This window comes from Phyllopteryx taeniolatus, chromosome 6, assembly GCF_024500385.1.
Source record: "Phyllopteryx taeniolatus isolate TA_2022b chromosome 6, UOR_Ptae_1.2, whole genome shotgun sequence".
Lineage (NCBI taxonomy): Eukaryota > Metazoa > Chordata > Actinopteri > Syngnathiformes > Syngnathidae > Phyllopteryx > Phyllopteryx taeniolatus.
This window is the reverse complement of record NC_084507.1, coordinates 17,759,640-17,780,615: the sequence shown is the minus strand read 5'-3', so window position 1 is coordinate 17,780,615 and position 20,976 is coordinate 17,759,640. Positions and strand designations below refer to the sequence as shown.

General features: G+C 41.2%; 2 protein-coding genes and 1 long non-coding RNA gene across 6 annotated transcripts; 2 read left to right on the top strand and 1 right to left on the bottom strand.

Annotated features, from left to right (window-relative positions):
- The first annotated feature begins 71 nt into the window (after positions 1-71).
- trpv6 (transient receptor potential cation channel, subfamily V, member 6) lies at positions 72-13,232 on the top strand. 3 transcript variants are annotated; one of them, XM_061775891.1, is made up of 17 exons: positions 72-229; positions 376-556; positions 1,483-1,580; positions 1,672-1,794; positions 4,070-4,210; positions 4,872-4,970; positions 5,091-5,266; positions 5,453-5,599; positions 7,571-7,650; positions 7,739-7,874; positions 8,013-8,099; positions 8,700-8,776; positions 8,867-9,032; positions 9,636-9,702; positions 10,365-10,633; positions 11,214-11,320; positions 12,321-13,232. In XM_061775891.1, exons 2-17 carry the CDS (start codon positions 426-428, stop codon positions 12,553-12,555), a joined length of 2,139 nt encoding a protein of 712 aa, XP_061631875.1. In that variant the 5' UTR covers positions 72-229; positions 376-425; the 3' UTR covers positions 12,556-13,232. The 3 variants fall into 3 exon arrangements, with proteins under 3 accessions (XP_061631875.1, XP_061631876.1, XP_061631874.1); XM_061775892.1 differs by lacking the exon at positions 72-229 and having other exon boundaries at positions 341-556; positions 8,909-9,032; XM_061775890.1 differs by lacking the exon at positions 72-229 and having other exon boundaries at positions 341-556.
- Positions 12,728-19,020, bottom strand: LOC133479234 (early activation antigen CD69-like). Of its 2 annotated transcripts, XM_061775897.1 has the most exons (8): positions 18,891-19,020; positions 18,622-18,824; positions 18,340-18,429; positions 16,131-16,235; positions 15,635-15,739; positions 14,824-14,975; positions 14,620-14,720; positions 12,728-13,717 (listed from the first exon to the last, which is right to left on the bottom strand). In XM_061775897.1, the coding sequence occupies exons 2-8, from the start codon at positions 18,734-18,736 to the stop codon at positions 13,543-13,545; spliced, it is 843 nt and encodes a 280-aa protein (XP_061631881.1). In that variant the 5' UTR covers positions 18,737-18,824; positions 18,891-19,020; the 3' UTR covers positions 12,728-13,542. The 2 variants fall into 2 exon arrangements, with proteins under 2 accessions (XP_061631881.1, XP_061631880.1); XM_061775896.1 differs by having other exon boundaries at positions 18,622-18,982.
- LOC133479236 (uncharacterized) lies at positions 14,885-20,894 on the top strand. The gene is made up of 2 exons (XR_009788879.1): positions 14,885-15,022; positions 19,528-20,894. It is a non-coding gene; the product is annotated as an uncharacterized LOC133479236 (long non-coding RNA).
- Positions 20,895-20,976: the final 82 nt, after the last annotated feature.

Genomic DNA, 20,976 nt, shown 5'->3' with positions numbered 1-20,976 from the left:
TGAAACAATGAGCCTGTCATGATGCTGCAGGATTTTGCCATAGCGGCCATGCAGGTTTCAGTGCGAGCTGGTGGAATGCAGACAGGCCTGGTGCAGGGCAAACCGGGAGTTAAGCCTTCGATTTAAAGCTTTAAACTGCCAGTTCAATGTCTTCATGTGTTACAAAGGACTTTTTTTTAGATCACTGCAGATTCAAGCCGGTGATTTCAAGTGTGATTCTCGGCTTGAGGTGAGTGTAATGAGTCACTTCTTTTGCGGTCTCACCTGTGTCCCTCAGCCCCTTTCAGTTGTCTCCTCCCTCATCGCGGAGTCCTATAAAATGAACTTCAGTGACTTTTGGCACCTCAGTGCAGTGAAACCAACTTACTTTTTCAGCGCTGTTTGTCAAACGGATTTGCTCCGTGCCAGTCCCACATCGGACGTCCATGTCTCCTGCGCTGGCCAGGTCGGCTCCCAGCGAGCTCAACCACTGGTGGAGTCAGCTGAAATTTCGCCTTCGGAACAAGAAAGGATGGAACGAGATGCTGGATGAGACCTTTCTGGAGCACACCAAGTCGTAAGAAGTCTGTTTTTGAAAAATAACTTTTTACTGCCCACTACAGTGAATATAAAATGTCTAAACACACCTGTTCAAATGTCTGTCCAAGGTTGAATTTCCCAGTTATAAGAGCGTGTGCATAACTGCAAACACATTATTTCAGGTGTTGTTTTTTAGCTTCCTCTCTAAAAAAAAATGATTAAATTGAGTACAGGTTATATGTCACATTAGTGGTCGGAAAACTTTTAATATTATTTAGAGAATTTGTTTTTTAATATCACAAAAACATGGCATTTGAAGAGGAGTGTTTAGATTTTTTTTATGGTACAGTCCACCATTTCTCCATCAAACGGTATCTCAGATGGATTACTGTACCGATAATGCACTTGACTTTGGAGTCAGCCAGTCCTCCCTCAAACGCCTTCAAATGGTTCAAAATGCTGCCGCTCATCACTTAACTGGAACACGTAAGAGGGAGCACATAACTCCTATTGTGACCGCCCTCCACTGTGCACTTTAAAGTTCATTTTTAGATTGTGCTATTTGTTTTGAAATTTCTAAATGGTCTCTCCCCGCCTTACCTTTCTGAGCTGCTCCATCCCTACGCTCCTCCTCGGTGCCCCAGGTCAGCTGACCTGCTGCTTCTGGAGGTACTGAAGTCTAACCGTGAAGTTCAAAAGAGATAGACCTTTTTCAATTGCTGCTCCCAAACTATGGAACAATGGCCCCTTCATTGTCCATTTTTTAAAACCCATTTTCATTCCTTGGCTTTCAACACAGCATGAGACTCTACCCTTGTTTAGTGTCTTATTTCTTTGTATTCTTTTTAACTTTGTTATTGTTAAATGGTTTATAAATTGTTTACTGTACATGTGTTGTATGTACACACTTTGTCTCAGCTGGAGTTTTTTTTAAAAGTCCTCTATATTTGACTTGTCTTCTAGCTCTAACGACATTCCTCTATTCTACGCTGCAATGAGGAACAGCGCGGGCTGCATCAAGAAGCTGCTCGGCTGCTCTTCCACCGACATCTTTGAAAGAGGTACACCTGTCTGTCAGTATGTCTGTCTGCTCGTGTGTCTCATGTTGCCGTCCGATATGAATGGACGTGAAGGTGCATCGTTCTCCTTTAGGCGCTCTGGGGGAGACGGCGCTCCACGTGGCCGCCATGAACGACAACCTGGACGCCGCTGTGGCCCTGACGGACGGCGCCCCCGAGCTCATCAACGAGCCCATGACCTCGGACCTCTTCCAAGGTTAACATGTTTAAATTATATCAGAAATATACGGTACAGTATTGTAGCACAGTATAGGAGTTTTCTACTTTAGCAAGAAATTCATGTAATAACCTTCATCATCCCTGCCAGAGAGGTGACATTCCACGTCCCTAGAGCCAGCTTCTGTAGCCGGGGATCGGATCGCCAAGGTCCCCGCCTTCGGCCACCGCCCAGCTCACACTGCACCCGACCCCTATGGCCCCTCCCACAGGTGGTGAGCCCATGGGAAGGGGGACCCACGTTACCCTTTCGGGCTGTGCCCGGCCGGGCCCCATGGGTGCAGGCCCGGCCACCAGGCGCTCGCCTTCGAGCCCCACCACCAGGCCTGGCTCCAGTGGGGGGCCCCGGTGGCCCGCGTCCGGGCAAGGGAAAACGAAGTCCATTGTTTGTCGTCATCATTAGGGGTCTTTGAGCCGTGCTTTGCATCATTCAGGAGGAGCAGTGTGGTTTTCGTCCTGGCCGTGGAACAGTGGACCAGCTCTACACCCTCGGCAGGGTCCTCGAGGGTGCATGGGAGTTCGCCCAACCAGTCTACATGTGTTTTGTGGACTTGGAGAAGGCGTTCGACCGTGTCCCTCGGGGAGTCCTGTGGAGAGTGCTTCGGGAGTATGGGGTACCGAACCCCCTGATACGGGCTGTTCGGTCCCTGTACGACCGGAGTCAGAGTTTGGTCCGCATGTCCGGCAGTAAGTCGGACTCGTTCCCGGTGAGGGTTGGACTCCGCCAAGGCTGCCCTTTGTCGCCGATTCTGTTCATAACTTTTATGGACAGAATTTCTAGGCGCAGCCGAGGCGTAGAGGGGGTCCGGTTTGGTGGCCTCAGTATTGCATCTCTGCTTTTTGCAGATGATGTGGTTCTGTTGGCTTCATCAAGCCGTGACCTCCAACTCTCATTGGAGCAGTTCGCAGCCGAGTGTGAAGCGGCTGGGATGAGAATCAGCACCTCCAAATCTGAGACCATGGTCCTCAGTCGGGAAAGGGTGGCATGCCATCTCCAGGTCGGGGATGAGATCCTGCCCCAAGTGGAGGAATTCAAGTATCTTGGGGTCTTGTTCACGAGTGAGGGAAGAATGGAACGGGAGATCGACAGGCGGATCGGTGCAGCGTCTGCAGTGATGCGGACTTTGTATCGGTCCGTTGTGGTAAAGAAAGAGCTAAGCCGAAAGGCGAAGCTCTCAATTTACCGGTCGATCTTCGTTCCTACCCTCACCTATGGTCATGAGCTGTGGGTCGTGACCAAAAGAACAAGATCCCGGATACAAGCGGCCGAAATGAGTTTCCTCCGCAGGGTGTCCGGGCTCTCCCTTAGAGATAGGGTGAGAAGCTCGGTCATCCGGGAGGATCTCAGAGTAGAGCCGCTACTCCTCCGCATTGAGAGGAGCCAGATGAGGTGGCTGGGGCATCTGATTCGGATGCCTCCCGGACGCCTCCCTGGTGAGGTGTTCCGGGCATGTCCCACCGGGAGGAGACCCCGGGGACGACCCAGGAAGCGCTGGAGAGACTACATCCTTCGGCTGGCCTGGGAACGCCTCGGGATCCCCCCGGAAGAGCTGGATGAAGTGGCTGGGGAGAGGGTAGTGGGCGTCCCTGCTGAAGCTACTTCCCCCGCGACCCGACCCGGATAAGCGGTAGAGAATGGATGGATGGAACCTTCATCATGAATTTAGCCTTAGAAAATTTTAGTAGTACATTACATCACTTTTTGACCTTAATAACGTCCACATTTTTATCATAAGTATAATTTTTATGAAATAACACTCAATTTAACCTGAAAATATTACAGTACAAGGCTTTTTACGTGTTATTTTTATAATCGCGATTACATTTATGATACAATATTTCAGCCCAGAAAATTATTGTTGACTTTTTTACTTTATTAAAGTTTTGCAAACATTTTAATCATAATTATTATATATTATGCAAATTTATGCCCCCAAATGATTTCATTACAAGATGTTTATACTTAAATAGCGTACTCCCTTTTTAAGCCTGATTTTTATATATATATCAAATCAAGCCTAGAAATTACTTTTTGTATTTTTATTAATGCAATTCAATTCAATTAATTAACTATGAATTATGAACTATTTATTTTTTCATAAGCATCTTTATTCTTTAAAACAAAGAGACGTACATAAACATGTTTTACTCCTCTTCCTCATATCATATCAGTCTGTGCACACGCACTTTTTGCAGTACAGTATGTCTCACTGCATGTCGTACCTTTTTGTGTGCGTGTGTCTTGCCAAACTCAGGTGTTACGCCTCTCCACATTGCTGTGGTGAATCAGAACTACAACCTGGTCCATCATCTGGTTAGTCGCGGGGCGGATGTGGCCACGCCCAGAGTCACGGGCCTGTACTTCAGGAAGAGGATCGGAGGACTTATATACTATGGTAAGAAACGCTGTACACTTCCGAGGTTTTCATTGAACAATACATAATAACCTCTTGAACTGTGTCTGTCAAAACTGAGTATGGTTATCTAAGGATAAATTATTGATATATTAGATAATGCTGGTGTATCTAATTTTGCGGCATGGTTTTATATGTCAGGAGGATGTCTTCAGCTAAATAAAGGACCGTCTACTTGACATTCATTGGCTTGACTTCTATTAGCTTGTGACTAATGTGTGATAATCGGCTGTATTTACTGCTGGGGTTTAAAATTAGAATACACGTCACACCCGTAGGGAAGTGCCCTGGAGCAAAGATTTTCAAATAATATTTTATTGTCTTCTGCCATTTGAATATTACTGCAGGGTAGGATACAGTATGTACAGTAGAATAAGTGCAAGGTGACAATTTAAAAAATGAAAACATGCTAGCGAATGCAATTTCTGTAGCAATCGATATGGTTTTGTTCGATATAAAATAAATCAATAATTTAAAAATGTGAGGGGTGTACTCATTTTTGTAAGATACTGTATGCCAAAGATGAGAATGCTTTCATCTGTATTTTTTCCTCATGTAAAATGCAGAAATATTCAAAAAGTAGGGACTTTATCATTCACAAGATAATCGTGATAATGATTTTTAACGTGCATTCGGTCCTCAGGTGAGCACATTCTTTCTTTTGCTGCATGTGCCGGCAACGAGGACATCATCTCCATGATCGTCGACGCAGGGGCCAGCACCAGGGTCCAAGATTATCGTGGTATGGGATGTTTTGAAAAGAAAGTACAGTATGAGCAATGGATTTTGTATTTTGTCACGAGCATCACCGTTACCTTCGCTACTTCTCCGCATTAACTTGACCATCTTTTTCCGTCCAAAGGTAACACAGTGCTTCACATTTTAGTCCTGCAACCCAACAAGACAATTGCATGTCAGGCTATTGACCTAATAATGGCCCGCGATGCAGAGCTGGACCAGTCGGTTCCGCTTGACATGGTGCCCAACTCCCGAGGCCTCACGCCTTTTAAACTGGCCGCCAAAGAGGGAAACACAGTGGTGAGCGCGTAGACAGTAAGGCCCAACCTGTTTGAGAGTGGTGGGAAGTTAAAAAAGTATAAATACTTCGGTAATGTACTTAGGTAGATTTTTCAGGTACCTCTGTCTTACTTTTGCCAAACTGTTTGGTAAAAAGGTGGAGCGGATTGTTTCACTTCTCCCATCTTCATCTTTTTCTTCGCTCAGGCCTTTCAGCACCTGGTGAGCAAAAGGCGTTTAGTCCAGTGGAGTCTGGGACCTTTGACCTCTCACCTCTATGACCTCAGCGAGATCGACTCGTGGGCCGACAACATGTCAGTGCTGGAGCTCATCGTGGCTAGCCCGCAAAAAGAGGTGCAGTGCAGTGGTCATTATTATGGGGGTAAAATCAGACAATTTGAATTCAACCTCAAGAGAATTCTGTATGGGGTAATGGATTGCCTATCTGCCTCACAGCCAAGGGTTCTTGGTTTGAATCCCAGATTGGGCCTTCCTGTGTGGCATTTGCATGTGGAAACCAATCTGTGTTAAATTGCAGGAGAGTGATAACCTGCACAAAATATGATCATTCCTTGTGACACACACATACGTACACACTCATCTTGTCTCTTTTCTCTCACGCACGCACTAGTTTTGGAGCCAAGAGTTGTGGTTGTAATGAAGAACTGTGTGTTTTTTCAGGAATCACAGCCAGTTGCTTGGTCTATTAAACAGACCTGTAATTTCAGTTATGCATTATTTACTACTGTTGTTTAGTAAGGCAAATAATTTACTGGATTAATTGATGGGATGATTTGTAGAATACTCAATTCTAAAAACATTTGATAGCTGCAAGGTGCAACAATTAATCGACAACTCAGTGATTATCAAATTCATCAACAACTATTTTGATAATCGATTAATCGTTTAAAGACCTTGTTTCACTAAAAATTTTCCAAATCCTCGGAATTTCAGCCTCTCAAGAGTAAATATTCTCAAATTTGTTTTCCTCCATGAAATAGGTTTGATTATCTCAGTGATTAATCTAAATAAGTCATTTGCAAACATCTGCTTTAACGCTTGAAAACAATGATCATAATTTTTGCCTATTTTCAGACATGTGATTGACCAACCCAGTTACTGAATCATAATCAATATACGCAGTGCTGTACTTGAACGAGTTCAATGAACGAAAGTTGAACGAAACGAATGAACGAAGGTTCATTGAACTCGTTCATATTTTGTGTGAACGTGAACTGAACTTTGTTCAGGCCTGGCGTCAAACAATGGTTTTTCGAACGAAAGTTCATTTCTATTCAAGAGGTTTTGCTCGGGACTTACGAGACAAAACCCGTCTCGACAATATATGTGAGCCTCCATATTTCGGGAAACCGTATTTGGCAACCGCCATTCATGTTTACATTTGGCAGGCATGTTGCAGCAGCCTGTGCGTTCGGGGACACTGCGTAAATGGGAGTGAATGTGTTCTTTGATTGTTTTGTAATGCAGTACATCATTGTAGAAATTGATTACTAGGGCGTTTATTTGTATCAGAATGTTTTAGTTGAAACACTGCGATCACACTGTCATAATATGGAATTGTTTGCACATTAAGGACAAAAGTCCGTTTTTTGTTTTAATTCCTCATTTTAAAAAAAGAAAAACACCATTCAGGCAACAATTTCTTGCTCATATTTTTAAGATTGTAGGGTGAAAGCTGCAGCTGGCTACTTGTGTGCACTGAATGGGTGGCAACAATGAGGAAATTAAATGCCAGTATTTTAATGGGAATAGCCCATCAGCAACATATTGGGAAAAAATTTATTATGAACTAGTTCATTTTTGGAACAGTGAACTGAACTTTGAACTAGCTTGTATGCAAAATTAATTTTCTCAACACTGAATATGTTTGTCAATTTGAAATAATGCCCCGTTTTTGAATAACGGGATGGAAATAAAACATTTATGTTTCCAATTCATCAATGAATAAGACAGATGAATCAGCTATTAAAAATGATCCTTAGTTGCAGCCCTATTTGCAACCATAAACGGGACTTCCTGTGTCGAGTTTGCACGTTCTCCCCACTTGAGCGGGTTTTCTTCTTGTATACTCCAACTTCCTCCCACATTCTAAAAACAAACATGCTATGTTCATTGAAGAAATTCTCCGTATGTCTGAATGTGACTGTGAATAGTTGTCAATACATGCCCTGCGATTGGCTGGCGATCAGTTCAGGGTGTACCCCGACACTCGCCCAGGTCATGCTCCCCCACTTCTGTAATGAGGAAAAGCACTATAGAAAATAGATGCATGTATGGTATAATTCAACATATTTTGGTCTCCAGGCCAGAAGAATACTTGAGGTGACCCCGGTGAGGCAGCTGGTCAGCCTCAAGTGGAACCTGTACGGAAAACATTACTTCAGGTATGTTTTAATTTCTCACGGAAATAACGGCACACTTGAGTGTTGCTTCCTACCAATTTGTTTTGTTTTCTAAATGTCATCCTTCCAGGCTCCTGATGGTTTTCTACCTGCTGTACATTGGAATGTTCACATTATGTTGTACATATCGCCCCTTAAAGGACGCCCCGGAGAATTACACGTCGTCAGATATGGACAAAACCATCAGAGTTCAGAAGACACTCCACGTGCGTAAAAATACACGACATAAGCGTCAGTGCATTCCTTTTCTATAGCGTCTGCTCTCATTAAGGTCACGGCTTGGCTGGAGTTTATCCTAGATGAATTGACCGCGACTGATAATTAATTCTCCTTTCATCTCTCAGGAGAGTTATGTGACATACGAGGACAACCTGCGTCTGGTAGGAGAAATCATCAGTGTCCTGGGAGCTTTAGTCATCCTGCTGTTAGAGGTATGGCTGTTGTGTACTTACAGTGGTTATAAAAAGTCTGCACAACCCTGTTCAAATGCCAGTTATATATATATATATATATATTAAACAACTGAGATAATGTGGTTGCACAAGTGTACACATCCACATAACTGGCGATGTTACTATGTTCAGAATTAGCGCAAACGCAAGAGCGCTGATAACCAAAAGAGCACCATTCCTCAAGTTCAACCTGATGGTCTTTTTGGTCTGTTTTTCTTTAGCCTCACAAGGTGGAGGGAATTATTTTAAATGGTGGCAGGTGTGTTCTGATTCTCATTTCATCCCCAATGAGAAGAGGGTGTTCACACTTGGGTAACCACATTATCGCAGTCATTTATTTTTACTTGCCTTCTAGAAAGTATCTTTTTTTCTCATTCAGTTGTACAGGTTATAGGTCATATTAATGGCAGATTTTATTTTTTTTTAAGATGTATATTGGTCTAATATTTTTATATCACAACCTGGCATTTGAAAACAGTTGTGTAGACTTTTTTTTTTTTTTTTTTATATCAACTGTACATACTGTGTATTGGAAACACACTGACACTTTAGCTGTCTATCCCTCTTTGCTAATATTAGATCCCTGATATCCTCAGAGTGGGAGCGAAACGTTACTTTGGTCAGACAGCGCTGGGCGGCCCCTTCCACGTAATCCTGTACGTTCATGAAATCGCCACAAAAGCCAATGTGGTTATAATACATTTTAAATACTGTATGTTGTGTTGCTGTCGTCGTTGTTGTTGCAGTGTCAGCTACGCATGCCTGGTGGTTCTGTTGTGTGTGTTCAGAGCGTGCAGTGTGCAGGGCGAGGCCGAGGTCATGGCTGTCTGTTTGGTGCTGGGCTGGACGAACGTCATGTTCTTCGCCCGTGGTTTTGAAATGCTCGGCCCGTACGTCATTATGATCCAGAAGGTATGACCAAAAAAATGTGTTACTCCAAAAAAAAAAAAAGCTGAACGGTGCAAGAATGCTACTAATTTTAAACAGAGCACAAGAAAGATTTCCTTCATGCCTGCATCTGTGTCAGTTTTATTTTATTTTATTTTTAAAAACTCAAATGACCCAGGATTGACGCAAGTAAGAATGCTTACACTATTTTTCAGTTGAATTAAATTTAATTTATTTGAATTTCATTTAATTTGATTTAGAATACTGTTTTTAAGGGTTTCATTCATTTTAATTAAATACTGTAAAATTGAAATTATTGCAAATTTTATTTAATTACATTGAATTAAATTGATAAAAATAACAACTGACCAAGACTGCCACTTGTACCTTGTGTGGCATAGTCCCAGCACAAATTACATTTAGAATTTAAAAGAAAATTATCCAAGATTAAATAAAATGATACTGTAAATTGATTTAATAGCTTTTCATTTATAACAGTTGTCATTTTGCATGGCGTCCACTCTTTTGCCTTGTTTAGTTTTAATCATATTGTTTGTTCTTTTTTGACACATTGCAGTCACATTTTATGGTTCTCATGATCACATCGTTCACCTCGTTTCCTCCTAGATTATATTTGGAGACCTGACAAAATTTATGTGGCTGAGTGTCATTGTGCTTCTTGGTTTTTCAACTTGTAAGTATATCCGCTCCAAACATACGGTATCTCCCAAAAGTGAGTGCACCCCTCACATTTTTCGAAATATTTTATATCTTTTCATGGGACAACAGTGAATTAATGACACCTTGTTATGATGTAAAGTAGAAGAAATTGTACAGTAATGTAAATTTACTGTCCCCCCAACACATTAATGCCTAAACTGCTAGCAACAAAAGTGAGTACACCCCTTAATGAAAATCTCCATATTGAGCCCAAGCAGCCATTTTATCTCCTTGGTGACAAGTGACTCATTAGTGTTTCAAAATCTCAAGTGTGAATGGGGAGCAGGTGTGTCAAATTAAGTGATGTCAGTTTCTAACATCCACCAGCTCTGTGATGACATCATGGAGGATTTCAATGAAAACCTGTGAAGCTCTGTGAACTCCATGCGTAAGAGGGTTGATGCAGTGCTGTAAAATAATAATGATCAAGCAAAATATTGACACTTTGGACCCAATATGGACATTTTCATCAAAGAGTCTACTCACTTTTGTTGCCAGTGGTTTAGACAGTAAAATATACTGTTATATAAGCTGTAAAATGCAAAGGGTGTACTTAATTTTGTGAGATACTGTTTAATCAACTATCCATATTCAAGGTGAGCAATGGAGAGTTTTACCCTCTGTCCGTCTTCTCAGCCCTGTGGATGGTGTACATGACTCAGGACCCAGATTCTATCCCGGCCTATCGCTCTTTCCCCATCACGCTCTTCTCCCAGTTTGAGCTCAGCGTGGGCCTCATTGACCTGCCGGTGGACCACACCTTCACCACGCCCCCTATCGTCCACGTGCTGCACTGCGCCTTCTCCGTGGTGTCCTACATCCTTCTGCTCAACCTGCTGATCGCCATGATGAGCGACACCCACTGGCGGGTGGCCCAGGAGAGAGACGAGCTCTGGAGGACGCAGGTGAAAGTCACAGTAAACATGCACATCTGTACAGAAATCCGTCAGTATTTATTTGATATCTTTGATATGCAGTTGAAGGTCCACTTGCTAGTACGATCTTTGTCCTCACTAAGGCCTGGTACACACATAAATAATTTTTGAATCTTAAAAGATGTTTTTATCTGATACAGAGCCCACACATGAAGATTTTTTTTTTTATTTTTTTTTTTAAATCAAGCATTTAACAGTTGGGGGTTTTTTTGTACTTTGTGTAGTGTGCTCCAATAATCTCAACACAGAACACACCACACACAAAGATTTTGTTCCACCACTGACCTAAAATCCAGTCCTACAAGGCAAAAATCTCACATGATCACACATGATTTATCAAAAAAAACAAGAACAAACATGACCAGATATGTTGCATCCATTTTTCCAGAGTGTTCCCAAAGAGGCCGGAGGTGGGAGTGACGTAGTAGAATGGTGATGTCGTCAAAAAAGACTTGCTTTGGATTTGCATATCGAACAAATTGTCAAATGGCTTTCCATACCTGTGGTCACTGTGCATTGCGTTGTCATGACAACCGTGACCATTGTGCAGGTAGTGGCCACAACACTTATGCTGGAGAGGAGGCTGCCCCGCTGCCTTTGGCCTCGACTCGGAGTGTGCGGACTCAGCTACGGCCTGACGGAGCGCTGGTACCTCCGGTAAGACGTGTGCCACCATCATTATTGCTTAGTAATCGTTTTTTTCCACATTTGTTCAGCAAAATATTGTTGTGCATCAATAGTACAGTACAGAACAATTTCAGTAGAACATATCCCCCCCCCCCCCCCCCCCCCCCCTCAGCCACCCAAAGACCCCGCCCCATCCTACCTCCATCCTAACTTGGCTTGCTCAAACGATTACAACTATAATACAGTCATCCCTTGCTATATTGCGGTTCACTTTTTGCGGGTTCAGTGCATCGCATTGCTCTTTAAACGGTACTGATAGGCTATTGCGAATTATTCGCTATATCACAGGATTTTGCTGTGATTATTTTTCCACAGACTGTTACTGCTGACTCAGGAAGCAATAAGATCAAGCCAAGAGCAATGGGTGTATAAAAGACAGAATGTCCAAAGTTTGGGATCATTTCACACTTAATAAAAAAAGCTAAGGTACAATGAGCCAATTGGAAAATACAACTGGCTTAAGTTACACAATTGCACATCTGCTGTAAAGTAAATATAATTAGCTAATGAAATATAAACTACCACCACTAGTTAGATTGAATTGTAAATTATAACAGGAGGTTTGGATAGAGGGAGGACGGAAACAGCCGCTGGTGCTTTTTCAATCGCCTTATTGAACAAACAGTTAAAAAATACAGTGAACACAAGTATATTCTTAGCCGACCTGCCGACGACCTCAACTGACTTTGTACACTCAAAGTGGCTAAGGCTAAAGCCAGCAAACAACTAACCATCTGTACGTCCTCATACGCTGACTTGCACATCACTCAACAGGCCAGACCCGCTTTTAAAGCCAGCTAAACATTGAACGTCACAGTAACTGTAGTGTAGAATGTGAGGATGGTGACCCTAAGTGGACACAAATAATACCTGCACCGCACATCCTTAGATCGTGCTGGTGTACCTAATGTAGTGTCCAGTGGGTGTATAGAATCTGCAATAAGTGCCTGATTGCTGACTCACCTTGCAGAGTCGAGGACAGGAACGACCCCATGATGCAGAAGATGCGCCGATACGTTAAAATGTTCACCAGGGAAGACGAAAAGGAGGAAAAGGAAGGATCGGAGAAGGCCAACGTGAACCCAAAGGTCAGACCGAGAAATAGGAGCTCCATGGCAGGATGGAAGATGATTCGTGAAAGTGCTTTGGGTGCCGACGTGGAGGTGGAAGAGCCCGGGAATGAGCAAGACATTCAATTTGTCTAGACAAAGCCAATGAAATGAATGACTTCACATTCTATCCTTTTAGTCTTTATAGTGAAATGGTGCAATTTTTCTTGCAGTATTACATGGTAGAAAATAGTGTCTTATTTTTATTGCAACATCTCAACATGTAGCAGAAATATATGCTGAGAGAATTAAGTGCTGGCCAAACATATTTATGTGACAATAACACTTTATTGAAGCATAATTCAAGGCTTTTGGTTCCACATAATAATACTTATCTACCACATTAGACTAAGGCAACTGCAATTGTATTTAAAATTGCTGAATGGCATAGATAGATCAACAAAGATACACTATTTGTGTGTAGTTTTTTTGTGGCTTGTTATTTAAAGTGGATTAAAAATAAATCCCCAAAATCTATTTATTGGTGGAGTGTGCAGACGGGGGTAAAAAATGAGCTATGAGCTGAGCTATTATTATCTTATTAGCACATGCACACACATACTCTACACAGTGCTTAACAAATGTATTAGACCAGCACCCAATGTAAGGTTTATGCCACATGAACAGCATTGCTAATGTACAAGCTCTTTAACCAAAATGATATTTTTAATGCTCCAATGTCGTTGTCATTGTCGTCCACTAATTTTCAAATTGACTGTTTCACAATTTTAAAAAAATCTGCAAAAATTATAAAGTGTGTGATTATATATTGATGTCAAATGAAGAGTTACTGACTTGCATTCCAGACCAGAAACATTTTTTTTAATGCTTGCGTTTTGATTTTAATTAATGATTAATTTCTGGGTTTGAAAAAGGGGAATTCAATTTGAAATTCCTCAGCCTTTTCAAAATGGTGAATGTTGAGAGCCCAAAGAAGAAATTAAAAGAGCCCACGTTAAAGCACGTTATCGTAACACATGGTCTAATAATTATGCTAAGCGTATTATATAATAGAAATGTTGCTACAAATTGCTACAGACATTATACAGTGCTATGTATCTCAACTTGCAGAGCATCTATCGTTTAGGGTTTTTCAATTGGATGCAGGAGAGGAGTGTCCTGATGAACTGCGGTTCCAAGGTTCATCTGACAGATGAAGTAAGTGTATGAGCTGCAGGAAGACGTCATCCAGTTCTCTGGAAGGCCGTTGCTGTGAAGTATCGCACAGTTCCCTGCTGTCGGGTATGCTCCCCAGTAACTGCAAAACAAAAGTTCACAAAAATCTATTTATCTACAGTGGCAGATGACATGACTGTGCATCAGTGCACAAATCAAGGTTCATAAAGACATTGATGAGAGACTTTGATGTGGACGAACTTGGCTGGCCTGCACAATCCTGACCTCAACCCTATGAACACATTTGGATGAATTAGAGCGGAGAATGAGAGCCAGACTTTCTTGCTCAACATCAGTGTGTGACCTGAAAATGGCGATAAATCCTCATAAACACACTCCTTAACCTGCGATTGGCTGGCCACCAGTTCAGGGTGTACCCCGCCTCTTGCCCAAAGTCACCTGGGATAGGCTCCAGCAGGCCCGCGACCCAAGTGAGGATAAGCGGAATGGAAAATGGATGGATGGATGGACACTCCTTAACTTTGTGGAAAATCTTCCCATTAGAGCTTAAGCTGTTATAACTTCAGAGGGTGGACTGATGTCATATTAAACCGTATGGATTAAGAATAGGATGTCAATTAAATTCATATCTGAGTCAAGGCAGGTGAGCGAGTACTTTTGGCAGTATAGTGTACCTTTTGGAATTATGGCCTGTAACATCATCCTTGGTTTCAACATGGGAAAATATTTGAGCCATTTATTTGATTTGATTTCTTTATCTTAACTTTTGTTGACTGTGGCCTTTTAAGTTTTGGGTATTTTTTTTATTCATTCATTCATTTTCAACATCGCTTATCCTGGTTAGGGTCGCGGGGCGCTGGAGCCTATCCCAGCTGACTTCAGGCGAAAGGCGGACTACACCCTGGATTGGTCATCATGTCAGTCGCAGGGTATTGTTTTCATGTTCAAACTAAATGTTCAAAGCAAAACAAAGACAAACAAACAAACAAAAATACTACTAAAAGTTCTAATGTCTCATGTCACCTCTGTTGCAAGTTGGTGTTGTCCACCCAGGTCCACATAGCCCCATTGTGCCGCAAACCGATCCAGTATTTCATGAAATTCCCACATTGACTGAGAAAGTACTAAAAGAGAGAGCCGGCATTAGCATTGAAATAACAAGAATGTGCCAAAATATTCGTTATCAGTGGTGCCAAGAGGTGCCAGGAAAGCTGATGTGAGAACCACCTGGACTTTGTGGCTGCTGACCACAGCCAGAGATCCTCCTTTCTCCAAACAGTTCCTCTGGCTCTCCTCCCAACTGAGCTTGAGTGTGGACAAGAAGAAACAGGACTCCTCCAGTCTCAGCCACCCCGGGGGGCACTGGTTGCAGCAGTAACCTAAAGCGGGGTACACACTACTCAGTGGAAACATGGCCAAAGTAAAGGTAATAACAACAAATGTCATTTTCTTTCTCCTGATGGGGAAAAAGGAGGTGTTTATTTTAAGTGGATGGTGCACTAGGTGTTTAATTGTGCTTATTCAAGCAGGGGTCTCTATTTGGGGGAATACAATACCCCATGGAAGTGATTCTTAAAGTGTGGTACAAGTACCACTAGTGATATGTGGGCTTCTCTGGTGGTACATGGAAAAAAAAATTTTTTTAAATCACCAAATGAATTATGAAAAAAAAAAAAACATGAAATACAATCAAACATATTAGCGTGAACCTTGTAGCTATGCATGAAGCCTTTATTTAATTTTTTAAAATCTGGTACAGTATATGTTTTACTACTAAGTACAATTTAGCTGTATTTAACTTTAAAGTACAATACATTTGCATTTAGTCTTTAAGAACTGTTGCACAGCTCCTCCTCACTAGTATCATGTAGTTTTCCTACTAGTATGCCCATGTTGTCCTACTAGTGAGGACAAAGAGCATACAAAATATATGCACCTTAAACTAGATATCAGGATATCGCATAAATGCTCAAACGGCTTGCCGTAAAAGTCATCCATTCGTGCACCCATTCAGTAGCTGTAACTGTGTCATGCTCACATTGGTGTCGATCTTGAGAAGTGAAAGCCGTGCACTGGTCCGTGCTGCATGTTGGTGGAACCCAACTCACCAAGCTCACCGGGCAGGTGGTGGAATCAGCTGTCACTAGAAATTAGCGCAAAACGTTGGGCGGGAGGTATAAGCATCAAGGCTCCAGAAGCAGAACAGGCTGTCAAATACTGTAGCTATTGATACAAGTATCTTGTGCTTCCTCTGTATGAGGGTATGGGCATAGGGAATTTTTTATTTATATTTCAAGGCAAATGTTTGGTGACTTATAATTGGCTACATGCTACATTTTTGTGATGACTGAGTGATTCTGATGAGGGAACCAAAAGCCCATCATCATGATTTTGACGTAACACTGACTGTGCTTCTGTAAACTAGTAAAATTCCAATAGGATTTACATGTGCCCATGGTAGTTATGGTTAATTGGCGTTAGGATTATGAGGGGGTCCTTGAAAAAAATTATCCCATGTGAGAGGAGTCACTCACTTTTCACCAAGAGGATGATGGCAACCAGCAGCAGCACCAAGCAGAGCACGGTCAGGATCAAGCATGCAACACGGTAAGGCCTCACGGAACCTTGGACCTGTTTGGCTGACAAACAAGGGAGACATCAGATATGTTAGTTGAAGTGATTGGCAATGTATTCCAAGTCAGAAAACCCTTTTCAACTATACTGAAAAAAAGTCCTTTGAATTTACTTAATTTGAGCATGTACATCAGTTGCATTTGATTAAAATGTGTTAAACTAAATTATATTATCTGGTTATTGTCGAGGAAAATTAGACTACATTTTAATCATGTGAAACCAAAAATTAAGTACTTTTTTCAGTGTACTTCCTGTTCTGGTAGTGTGGAAACAGGACTTGTTATCTGCAACGTTCTCACTGCTCACAGTGTCACATGACTCTACCTTACATACTGCAATATTTCGGCTGCTTTTATCTCCTTCCCAGAACATCTTATGTTTCTTTCAATGTGTAATAGTGAAACTAATACATAAAGTGAGTCAAGATGTGTCACCACTTTGACGGTATTAAAAACTAAAACATTTTTAGGGAAGTCTTCTTCTTCACAATATAAAGCTTTTACAATAGCTTGTTTTATTACCCATAGACAGACCTCTGGTTCTCTGCACCTATAACTACAGTGGTGCCTTGAGATATAAGTTTAATTCATTTTGTGACGACGCTTGTTACTCAAAACACTTGTATCACAAATCATCTTTCCCCATTGAAATGAATGGAAATACTATTTCGTTCCAGCCTCCCACCAAAAAATTACATTTTGTAGAGTTTTTTTTAATAAGAACAATAGCACTCTGTAATGGTGTACATAATAGAAACATACAGTGATAACATAATTAAAGAGAATGTAAAGAATTCAACTTTTTGCTTCAATTCACTGGAGATTGTGCTGGTGATTGTGGTTTTGGGCACCTGGGGGCAGGATAATACAGAAATATTGGTATACTGGACATGAAGACTGGTCAGTCCTCATTAACCTGCACTAATATTAGTCGTTCTTCACAGAGGATAAAGAATATGTTCCTGTGAGTATTGTTAAATTATCTGTCATGTGTTATCTATTATATGTTGCTCCACAGAAATTATGCAGGAATTGGCCTTCTGAAATGGATTTTCCTATGTGTTTAAAAACTATATATAATGTGTAAATGAGTTTAACTTTTTGATTTGAACTTAATGAACTTTCCTATCATATTCTAATTTATTTGGATGCACCTGTATACTGCTGGACTTGGGCGGAATCCTTGCATTGGTTTTCAGGAAACAAAAGCAAAAACAAAAAATGCATGTTTGTTGAGGCATTAACACTGCATCGTGAAAGAGAGCAAGCCATTTTCAATACTAAATTGGTCAATATCTTTTTAAAAAACATACCCACGTGGGGACTGAACAGTAGAATTCATTTGTGGGGGAATAAAAATATGAAATTGACCAATTTTGAACATAGGAGGTTTCGACCCAATGCCAGCAATACTTTTTATATAGCTCACTGAGGTTTGGTATTTAGCTTGTATTCCAATTTCAGTCCGTTTTCATTTTTGACATTTTGTTCTCAATATAATCAACAATAAATGTAATGTAATAAAATCTATTTTATACATTTAAGATAATTGTTACAAATGCAATATAGCTGGAAGCATATCACATGCTTAAACCTTCTTGGAAGGAAAGCCGTTTTGTAATTTAATTCTCTCGGCTTCAGCACCAAAAAGCTGAGCACAAAGTTCAAATAAATGCAAAGAATCCATACTAAGATGGTTGTTTATTTTTTTTCCTCCCAATTAATGCACATTTAATGTCTGTCATGCATTGTTTTGATTATCAAATGCGAGATAAACAAACCTAAAATATTTTTAAAAAAAATAATAATGCAATTAAATAATAAACACATGCATTTTAAAAAGATGCTTGATAGTCTGCAATAATTTGCGACCAAAAAAAAAATAGAACTTGTGCAACTTCTGCTTTTGATTGTTTTATCTCAAATGTCAGCAGCCTTTTCCAAGTAAGCTCATGTCAATTTCTTATAAACCTATTTATGCTCAGCCACATTGACAGTGTGATGGTGACACAATGTTTTCCTCATGTACTAGGCATTCTATGGCCCATTTTTAATTTAGTTTTTTGCAGATGTACTTTACAAACACAGACGTTATTGAAGTTAAATATACCTGGTTGTTTGGTTGGATCCACAACGTTTGAATAGATATCCTCAGATGGCTTTTGCAGTCTTGTGTATTCGCCTGGTCCTGCTTCCGCTACTGCAAAACCAAAATGAAGAGGGCACATTTAAACAGAAACTAAATGGAATTTGTTAAGTGGTAAAATGCTGTCAGACTTTTTTAATTAGAAAAAAAGTCCATAATAAGGCAAAGAGGGTATGTGCGTCTTCACCAGTTTTGATCCATGGTCAATGTGTGTTTGTAAGACTCTATAAAAAAAATTCTACTTACCTAGTGGGACCTCAGCAAATGTATATGGGTTCCTTTCACCTCTGACTTCTTGCATAGGTTTGTTTGTTGCCATATCCTCTTCAAGTTGTTTTTTCTTGGCATTGACTTCCTCCATCTCCGTGATTCCTTTCTTCTTCAGTAAACTTTCACTTTCCCAGGAAAAGTGTTTGCTGGGGATGAATGGCTGATTGGAGTGATGTAACCTGTTGTCATGCAAGTGTAATCACTAATGACAAAAAGGTGCGACAATGTGTCAAGAAAGTTTTCACCTTGAAAATGTGCAATCGTGGAGAAAAATGCGCTCTGCTCCCAGACGTTTGCGATCTTCAGCACTTTGTTGAAGACTGAATACTTCCCCTTATTGAGGTTCTCCATCTTGAGCCTTCCTCTAAATCTTTGATCTACAGTACTGTGTAGACCTACAAGTGAACCCGGCCGGGTCAAAAGAAGAAGCATCACGCAAAGTGTTACGCGACAAGATATGGCCTGACTAAGTGCTGGTAGGCTACTGTACCCCTGGTAAGACGTGTGCCATTATCATCGTCAATCATTTTGTCATAGTTCTTCTCTGTTTTATTTAGCCTCAACAGTACAGAACAAAGACTTAAAAATTAGTGCTTACATTTTTCATATTTCAGTAGAGCAAACCTCCACCCACACCCACCCTAAGACTCCGTCTAGGGTTAATTTAGCTTGCTTAAACAATTACAACCAATACCAAAAATATATTGTCGGATTATTATCTGTCTGACAATGTCAATCAAAAGTAAGACTATTTAATTTTGTAAGGGCAGAATTTTTAATATAGATATTGTATTTCCTTAGATCGTGCTGGTGTACCTAATGTAGTGTCTATTGGGCGTATAGGATCTCCAATAAATTCCTGATTGCTGACTCACTTTGCAGAGTCAAGGACAGGAACAACCCCGTGATGCAGAAGATGCGCCGATACATTTAAGTGTTCACCAGGGAGGACGAAAAGGAGGAAACGGAAGGATCGGAGAAGGCCGACGTGAACCCAAAGGTCAGACCGAGAAATAGGAGCTCCATGGCAGGCTGAAAGATGATTCATGAAAGTGCTTTGGGTGCCGACATGGAGGTGGAAGAACCTGAGGATGAGAAAGACATTCAATTTGTCTCGACAAAGCCAATGAAATGAATGACTTCACGTTCTATCCTTTTAGTCTTTATCGTAAAATGGTGCAATTCTTCTTGCAGTATAACATGGTATAAAGGAGTGTCTTATTTTTATTGCAACATACAGTATTAACAGGTGGCAGAAATATACATTCATTCATTTATTCATTCATCTTCCGTACCGCTTATCCTCCCTCACTAGGGTCGGAGGCGTGCTGGAGCCTATCTCAGCTATCTTCGGGCGAGAGGCGGGGTACACCCTGAACTGGTCGCCAGCCAATCGCAGGGCACATATAAACAAACAACCATTCGCACTCACACAGAAATATACAGTCCCCTCCAAAAGTATTGGAACGGCAATGTCAATTCCTTTGTTTTTCTTGTATACTGAAGACATTTGTGTTCCTGATCAAAAGATGAATATGAGACAAAAGTTCAGAATTCCAGCTTTTATTTCATGGTATTTACAGCTAGATGTGTTAACAACTCAGGAGAAAGCACCTTATGTTTGAAGCCAGCCACTTTTCAAGTGAGCAAAAGTATTAGAGTAGACATTATTAAATTAACTTGAAGTGAATAACATTTCTGCGACTGACTGGCGACCAGTTCAGGGTATAGTCCGCCTTTCGCCCGAAGTCAGATGGGATAGGCTCCAGCGCCCCACGACCCTAACCAGGATAAGCGGTGTTGAAAATGGATGAATGGATGGATGAATAACATTTAATATTTGGTGGCATAACCCTTACTCACAATAACTGCATCAAGCCTGCGACCCATTGACTTGACCAGACTGTTACATTCTTCATTTGAAATGCTTTACCAGGCCTTTACTGCAGCCTCTTTCAGTTCTTGTTTGTTTCTGGGGGTTTCTCCCTTCAGTCTCTTGAGGAGGTAAAATGCATGCTCTATTGGGTTAAGGTCCAGTGATTGACTTGGCCAGACCTTTGACTTTTTCCCCCTGATGAAGTCCTTTGTTGTGTTAGCAATGTGTTTTGGGTCGTTGTCTTGTTGCATCCAATTAGTTTGGATACATTTTTCTCTAAATCGCCAGACAAAATGGTTTTGTAGACTTCAGAATTCATTCTGCTGCTATCATCATGAGTTACATCATCAATAAAGACCAAGCCATCACATTACCTCCATGTCTGTTCCAATACTTTTGCTCACTTGAAAAGCGGGTGGCTTCAAATAAATGGTGCTCTGTCGTGAGTTGTTTAA